The sequence below is a fragment of the Lagopus muta genome, chromosome 3 (genome assembly GCF_023343835.1).
Source record: "Lagopus muta isolate bLagMut1 chromosome 3, bLagMut1 primary, whole genome shotgun sequence".
Lineage (NCBI taxonomy): Eukaryota > Metazoa > Chordata > Aves > Galliformes > Phasianidae > Lagopus > Lagopus muta.
In genome coordinates, this window is record NC_064435.1 from 69590867 (window position 1) to 69599058 (window position 8192).

Sequence of the window (8192 nt, forward strand, 5' to 3'; positions counted from 1 at the left end):
CCGCGCTGTTGGGCAGGGCTATACAGCACCGCGCTGCTACCGCAGCCTCAGACGCTTCCAGAACGCTCCAGCCCAGGCGCCACATAGCTCCCGCCGAGAAATAAGTCTCGGGGCGGCTCTCTGCGCAGGCGCGGCGCTGGGAGCGGGCGAGCGTGCTGACGTCACGACGCGGCGGGCGCGGCGGGATCCGGCTTGTGCTCGGGTGGGCGCTGCTGCAGCCATGTCGGCCATGGGGACGCTGGCGTTTGATGAGTATGGGCGGCCCTTCCTCATCCTCAAGGACCAGGAGCGCAAAACGCGCCTCATGGGGCTTGAGGCTCTCAAGGTGAGCGGGCGGGCGGACCCGGATCTGCCTGCAGAGGGAGACCTTGCTGGGCCGTGTCGCCATGCTGCCGTTAGGCCGCGTACGGATTGGTCTGCCTTCAGCCACACGCGGCTGTTCGCATTGAGCTTACGGGCCTTAAGTTACCTTTGTATTACGGCTTGGGGCTGAGCAGCGACTTACCTGTTTTCTCCGTTGTTTTGCAGTCTCACATCATGGCAGCAAAGGCTGTGGCAAGTACTCTGAGAACGTCCCTTGGGCCCAACGGTAACAATGAAATGACTATGTTCATTCTTTTCTACTGTTGTTTTCTGTGGGTTTCTAGCTTTTTTCACTCACTTTTTGAGTTGTGTTTTTTTTTTCAGGCTTGGATAAAATGATGGTGGACAAAGATGGTGAGGTGACAGTGACAAATGATGGAGCCACCATCCTGAACATGATGGATGTGGATCACCAGATAGCCAAGCTTATGGTGGAGCTCGCCAAATCTCAGGATGATGAGATCGGGGATGGAACCACTGGAGTCGTGGGTAAGAGCAGGTTATGCTTAATTATAAAACCACAGAATCAAACTCCAAAAACCCTGCTGCAGGCAGGGCTGCCAGCCTCCACATGTAATAGTAGACCAGGCTGCCCAGGGACCCATCCAGCCTGGCCTTGAACACCACCAGGGATGGGGCATCCACAACCTCTCTGGGCAGCCTGTTCCAGCATCTCACCACTCTCATAGTAAAGAACTTCCCCCTGATGTCTAACCTAAATCTTTCCTTGATGTGGGATTTCCAGTTATAAAATCATATTTTCAAGTGTATTTTAAGAAGGAAAGTAGCTTTCCCATAGTGCATTTTAGAATATTTACTTCTTCAGTACTCTTTTTGGTTTCTTTTAATTGGAAAGATGTTAGCATTTAGCATTTTAATTGGAAAGATGTTCTTGTGACTTTTATTTTTTTTACTGTGGTTGCGTTTGAGATTAGTGTTGAAAGTCCTTCTATTTGTCTGAACTTATTTTCATGGTTTTCTTCCATAGTGATCACTATTGGCTTCTGTAGGTTTTGTGTTTTTTTTTGTCTAAATAATGCAGTTTTCTTAGTGAACATGAGTTTGGTGGTACCATTCTTACTACCTAATAAACCTCAGACCATTAAAATACAGTAGAAGAAATCTTAAGGCATACTTTAGAGCTCTTGACTGTGTATCATGCCCCCATCTGTGGAAGAGTAAACGTCTGTTTTTGAATTCTGTTTTACAGTTCTGGCTGGAGCATTATTGGAACAGGCTGAACAATTACTAGATCGTGGTATTCACCCTATCAGAATAGCTGATGGTTATGAGCAGGCAGCTCGTATTGCTGTTGAGCATCTCGACAAAATCAGTGACAGCTTTCCAGTTGATCCACAGAACATCGAACCTCTGATCCAGACAGCAAAGACCACGCTAGGCTCTAAAGTGTAAGTTTGTAAAAGCTTAATGAAAGTGTGTATGTTTTCCATACATACTCTTTAGTTGAAAAAAGAAGTGTTTTGATGGATGATTACATTGTTGTTGTTATTGGAGGAGCTGCTGAAGGTTTTATTATATTTGCAGCAAATTCCTCAATGAATTCGTATTTCAGGATAAGAAATTGTGAACCCCTTATTGTCCAAGGGGCGATTTTGTGAAGTTAAACAGCTGCAAAATCATTTTCTTTCTACCCATTCTGTTCTGTATTACTATATCTTGGTACTTAGAAACTTTGAGTCCTAACATCCAGTTGTTTTTAGAAAGTTGTTTTTTTGTGTTTTTTATCTGAACAGACTCAGAAAAGTTCTGTATTCACAATTGCAATTTTCATTACTGGTTCTCAATATATATATAAATTTAGACCCTAGGGATGGAGATGCTTTTACTGTATATAATTTTTTTTACTATGCAGCATAGAACAAATAAGAATCAGTGTTATTTCTCAGCTGTATTTCTTTGGCCAATTTTTGTCTGTTACTCTTTAGGGACCAGCTTTTTAAGATGTGCGGTCAGTATGTAAAATCATAGGAAAGACATGAGAGAAAGTTAAAGACAGAAAAATATGGATGGCGGTGTGCCATTTTTAATTCCTTTGGGACAGAAGTTGTTGTGAAGTGCAGTTTATGATTATCATTGTAAGACCTTCCTTGGCAGGCCTGTCTTAACAGTGGCTTGTGTGACTTGAGTGGTTTGAGTAGTGTTTAATTCTCCTCACTTGTTTCCTATTGATGTCTTGAGACTATGTTCACAAAGAGTATGTAGACAAACTATACGATTTTTTTCTGTCACATTTAGCATGTTCATATTCCTGTGCATCAGTGAGCTGGATGCCTTCTCTTCATGCAGCGAACAAAATATGTTAGCTATATACACATATTCTTTTTCTGTTCAAAATTGATAGAATCAGTTTCTTCTGAATGTTCAAATATAACACAACTCCATTGTATTTTCTTTAAATTTAGAGTTAACCGTTGTCACAGACAAATGGCAGAAATTGCTGTGAATGCTGTACTGACAGTAGCAGATATGGAACGTAAGGATGTTGATTTTGAACTGATCAAAGTACAGGGCAAAGTGGGAGGCAGACTGGAAGATACGCAGCTAATAAAGGGAGTGATTGTGGATAAAGATTTCAGTCATCCACAGATGCCTAAGGTGAGTGAATCCTGTGTCAGCATCTCATCTGTAACAGTTTAAATAGCATTTAATGAGTAGCATTTAGGTTGCACTGACATTTATCCTGTGGAAAGGAAAGCTAGAGGAAAATACCAGTCACACAGTCTGAAGTGTCTGTGAAAGTGAGTGAGCAGTATTTTCAATCTCCACTGTGGATAGGAGGCTTTCTTCTTTTTTAAACATCTGGTATTTAAAATAAATGAGTGAAGACTGATGAGTGCTTAAACACTTGTATTTTGAAGCTGTGCAGTTTCTCTCAAGTGAACTTTCTGAGAAAATTGTTTGAGTATAACACTTCAGATTCATTTAAATGATCACCAAGGATCCTACAGTCTCTACTTTTTTAAAGGGAATGTGTGCATTGTGAAAATATAAGAAGGAGGTGTGACTGTCATCAAACTCTCAACTTTTTATTTTTGTACAGGAACTTAAAGATGCTAAAATTGCAATCCTGACTTGCCCATTTGAACCACCAAAGCCTAAAACCAAGCATAAGCTTGATGTCACATCTGTAGACGATTACAAGGCACTGCAGAAATACGAGAAAGAGAAGTTTGAAGAGATGGTGAAACAGGTAGACTCTTCAGAATTACGTTTCTGTATTTTTTTCATATCCTTTACACCAAGTAGCATAGTGCATCCATTTATTTCTACAGATAAGCTAATAATCCAGATAAGAGACAACATGTAGACAGTTCTAAGTGTATGAATGAAAGTGAAGTTTATCTAAGTAATAGATAACACTCTAGTTTGAAATTTACTTTCTTTATGTGCAGATAAATGTGTCTCTTTCAGACTTCTGTTTTGAAAAAAGTAGAACTAAAACAACTAAGAGATTTGTTCATGAAATTCTTCATTTTTGTGTTGGTGCTGATGGTTGTCATTATGTGCTGCTTTCAGATAAAAGACACTGGTGCAAACCTTGCTATTTGCCAGTGGGGTTTTGATGATGAGGCAAACCACTTGCTGCTTCAGAATGAGCTGCCTGCTGTTCGTTGGGTTGGTGGACCTGAAATAGAAGTAAGTAAAATCTTCTCAAACTGGGATTTTTACCAGATCTCAAACCTTCGTTGAGTAGTCTGCTGTACAAGTGAGAAGTTTAGGCTTTCTGAGTAGAATTATACTATCATGATGTAGTACTGGCAGATGCTGAAGCAAAATCACGGGGGATCTGTACGTGGAAAGAAGCTGGAGTTAATGGGATTGTGGTGTGTACTGGATTCCATGCATAATTCTCCTTACAGGTTTTATGTGGCTAGGAGCGGTTTTCCTTTCTGTCTTGTTTTAGAATCAAGATGGGAAGGTAACTTCTTTGGAGATATTTGACAGGTTCACTTCTTCTAGCTTTACTTTATTAAAAATCACTGTGGAAAAGTTTTCTCAAAATAACTGATTGTTTAATTCCAGTTAATCGCCATTGCAACTGGAGGACGCATCGTTCCTCGTTTCTGTGAGCTCACACCAGAGAAACTGGGTTTTGCTGGTATTGTCAGAGAAATCTCCTTTGGCACAACAAAGGACAGAATGCTTGTCATTGAACAGTGCCAGAATTCTAGAGCTGTGACCATTTTCATCAGAGGAGGAAATAAGATGGTAAGATCCTTGGTTTGTGTCCTGGTTTTGGGTGGGATAGTTAATTTTCCTCTAGTAGCTGGTATGGTGATAGGTTTTGGATTTAGGGAAATAGTACTGATATGTGTTATCAGATGTTCTCATTGTTGCTGTGTGGTTCTGGACAGAACCAAGGACTTTTCTGCTCTTCATGCTGCCCTGCCATTGAGGGCCTGAGGCAGCACAAGGAGTTGGGAAGTGACAGAACCAGGACAGCTGATGCAAACTGGCAACCTGCTGGGTTAAATCACAGCAGCTAGTTAGTGATGTTTTATACATAAGTTGTTGAATATGTAGTCTCTTTCATTTTAAGAGCCTATTAACTCTTCAATTACTTTTGTCTAAACTTTACCTGCAGTGTGGAAAAATTTAGGGAGGTGGGGGTTTGTAGGCCATGCTGTTTGTGTTAAAGTCGCATCAATCCTATCATAGAAGGGCCTGGGTTGAAAAGGACCACAGTGATCATCTAGTTTCAACCCCTTGTTGTGTGAGGGTTGCAAACCACCACACCAGGCTGCCCAGAGCCACATCCAGCCTGGCCTTGAATGCCTCCAGGGATGGGGCATCCACAGCCTCTTTGGGCAACCTGTTCCAGTGTGTCACCACCCTCTGGGTGAAAAACTTGCTCCTAATATCTGACCTAAACCTCCCCTGTCTCAGTTTAAAACCATTCCCCCTTGTCCTATCACTATCCACCCTTGTGAACAGCCATTCCCGCTCCTGTTAATACGCTCCCTTCAAGTTTTGGAAGGCCTATTGTTTATTGCAGGTTTTTTTTTCTGTATTAGGAAATGCATCTTCATATTCTTCAGTTGTGTGTAGTATAAAGTATGTGCTGTTGTACCATTTCAGATTATTGAAGAAGCAAAGCGATCTCTTCATGATGCGCTGTGTGTGATCCGGAATCTCGTTCGTGATAACCGCATTGTGTATGGTGGCGGTGCAGCTGAAATTTCATGTGCCTTGGCAGTCAGTGAAGCAGCAGATAAGGTAAGGAAGGAGCGTTTACGACTTTCTTATTTCCCTTGAGAAAGAAAGAGACTGTAGAATCATAGAATTGTAGAACTGCTCAGGTTGGAAAAGACCTTCAAGATCATCAAGTCCAAACTCAACCTGAGCCCAGCTTCGCATAATTTCCAGGGAGGTCTGTGTAGCTGAATGCTATTACAGTCTGTTATTTGAAGAGCTTCTAAAAAACTTCAGAGTTTCCAGAAAATTCATATTATGGAACTTCCTGACATTTACTGATAACCAGTATTAACGTTCTACTTCACCCTTTTATAAAGGTGTTGCAAGGACTTTTTCTGATACGAGCAGTATAAAATGGTTTTTATTTGCGAGTAGTTACTCAGAATACTCTTTCAGTTATTGAGGTAAATATTGCCAAGAAAACCTCATGCTGTATTCTGCAGCTAGTGTGAAAGTGCACATTTGCTCCCTTTGGAAATAAAAGCTGTATCGTTTTTATTTTGTATTTCCTAGTGCCCATCTTTGGAACAGTATGCAATGAGGGCATTTGCAGATGCCCTGGAGGTAATCCCCATGGCCCTTTCAGAGAACAGTGGAATGAATCCAATTCAGACAATGACTGAAGTGCGGGCTAGGCAAGTGAAGGAAAACAATCCCGCTCTTGGCATTGATTGTTTGCAGAAAGGAACAAATGGTAAGAAGTGTAACGTGGAGAAAAGGGAACATGACAGGACTTCCTTCCTCAGAAATTTGAAAACTTTCTATTTTATCAGCACTCTTTTTTTTTCTTTTATTTTTTAATATGTCTGTCAGAATTACAAAGTCTCTTACCTTACTTTGTAAGTGGGAATGGGGGTGGAGAGATAAACGATGTACAAGAAGAAGAAAATCTGTAACTGACAGATTTAAAATGTCAGTGTATGGGTATTTATTTTCATCTGAACTTACATTTCAAATTCTTATTCTGATGTTTATTTATGGGGGAAAGAGGAAATTTTGAAATGTCAGGTGTTGTGCTTATGTAAATGCATAATAGTTCCTTGATATTTCTGTATTGTGGCACTTCAGCTTTCACTGACTGCTCTACTCTTAGGATGCTTCTGATATCTGTATACAGAAATGCAGGAAGATAAAGTAGCAAATGAGGAAGAGTTAGTTGTGAAAAGAGAGTTTGATACTCATGTTCTAAGATCTTTGGGAAGAACCCAGGCTTAGAGCTGTAATTTATACAAACTAATTATGATTGCCAAGAGAAATAATGTTATTACATTCTTTAAAATTACATAGAAAATAACTATCTTGGGTAAATATTACATTTGGGTTTGAGGAGGGTATCTAATGCTTTCACATCTTTTTTTTAACAGATATGAAACAGCAACATGTTATAGAAACCTTGATTGGTAAGAAACAGCAGATTTCTCTGGCAACTCAGGTCGTTAGAATGATTCTGAAGATTGATGATATCCGTAGGCCTGGAGAATCTGAAGAGTAAAGGTTAAAAATTAAGAGAAGTTATGGGGGCCACAGCAGTAGCGAAGACGGTAGTATTCTGATGCTTCATCTTCAGCTATTTATTTTGGACACTGTTTCAGATACTGTAATGGCTAATTGTTGGAAATAAAATGCAATTTAGCACTGATGGTTTCAAGACTTGTTTCAGAACTGGCATTGCGTCTTCTTGTAGGCAGTTGTAAATATTCTTAGGAAAAACATTTTGAAAAAGCATTTGTAGAGGGGGAGAGGTGTGGATAATGCTAATGGTTTAGTTGCTTAGTGGGTAGTAATGGTGGTAGGAGGGTGGTTGGACAAGATGATCTTGTAGGTCCTTTCCAACTTTGTGATTCTATGATTCTGTGCATTAATAGAATTTCATAGGTCCTTTTCCATTGTTCCTACAGCTGAGTTCTTTAACTGCTTGTAAGCAAAGCCCACAGATTTCCATTTTAAGAAACCTGTCACTCTGTAGTGCATGAAGCTGAAAATAATTACAGCCTCCAGTAATTCTTACATGCTAAATATATTGATTATGAAGTTTGCATTTGAAGATTTAAGGTACCACATAACGTTTCCAATTGCTTGCCAGTTTTCACTTGTGATACTGAATACAAGCTGCTTAAACACCCATGATGCATTCCCAGATCTTGACAGCCTTGAGTTTATTCAGTGTTAGAGCCATTTGAATATTGGCACGAATGAACATCGCATTACAAGAAACGAGCTGAATGAACAGCTCTATACCATATATAAAATACGTGCCACTGGGCATTTCAGTGCCATTCTGAAAGGTTCTGAAAGGAAGATAATAATCTTATTTGATCCTTGCAGAATCTTCAAACAGCACTTCTAAGTATTTTAATTTTCATTTGGTATATCAACACAATAAAAGCTGAGGTTAATCTTTTCCTTGTAGGGTGTTGCTGAGCTATGTGCAAGGAGAATTCTTTTTTTTCAGAGGTATGCACATTCATCCAGGTGTGGGCTTTTTTTTCTTTATTGTTTGTTTTTCTAGAACTTACCTATGCTGCTATGAAGGAGTGCGTTTTCAGTGACAAGAGTAAAATTGACCAATAAGTACTACTTCCATGCACAGAAGGGTTAGACCAGATCTGCAC

The 8192-nt window shown here is 40.1% G+C and overlaps 1 protein-coding gene across 1 annotated transcript; it reads left to right on the forward strand.

Annotated features, from left to right (window-relative positions):
* The first annotated feature begins 153 nt into the window (after positions 1-153).
* CCT5 (chaperonin containing TCP1 subunit 5) lies at positions 154-7228 on the forward strand. The gene is made up of 11 exons (XM_048939893.1): positions 154-325; positions 529-589; positions 688-852; positions 1574-1772; positions 2787-2979; positions 3425-3574; positions 3901-4020; positions 4408-4593; positions 5464-5601; positions 6094-6274; positions 6945-7228. The coding sequence occupies exons 1-11, from the start codon at positions 221-223 to the stop codon at positions 7070-7072; spliced, it is 1626 nt and encodes a 541-aa protein (XP_048795850.1). The 5' UTR covers positions 154-220; the 3' UTR covers positions 7073-7228.
* The last annotated feature ends 964 nt before the right edge of the window (positions 7229-8192 follow it).

Bases quoted from the DNA above. Each gene is read 5' to 3' on its own strand.
- CCT5 (XM_048939893.1), top strand. From the start codon at position 221: ATGTCGGCCATGGGGACGCTGGCGTTTGATGAGTATGGGCGGCCCTTC. The intron at 1,773-2,786 runs GTAAGTTTGTAA...CTTTAAATTTAG, and splicing joins ACCACGCTAGGCTCTAAAGT to AGTTAACCGTTGTCACAGAC. The intron at 6,275-6,944 runs GTAAGAAGTGTA...TTTTTTTAACAG, and splicing joins TTTGCAGAAAGGAACAAATG to ATATGAAACAGCAACATGTT.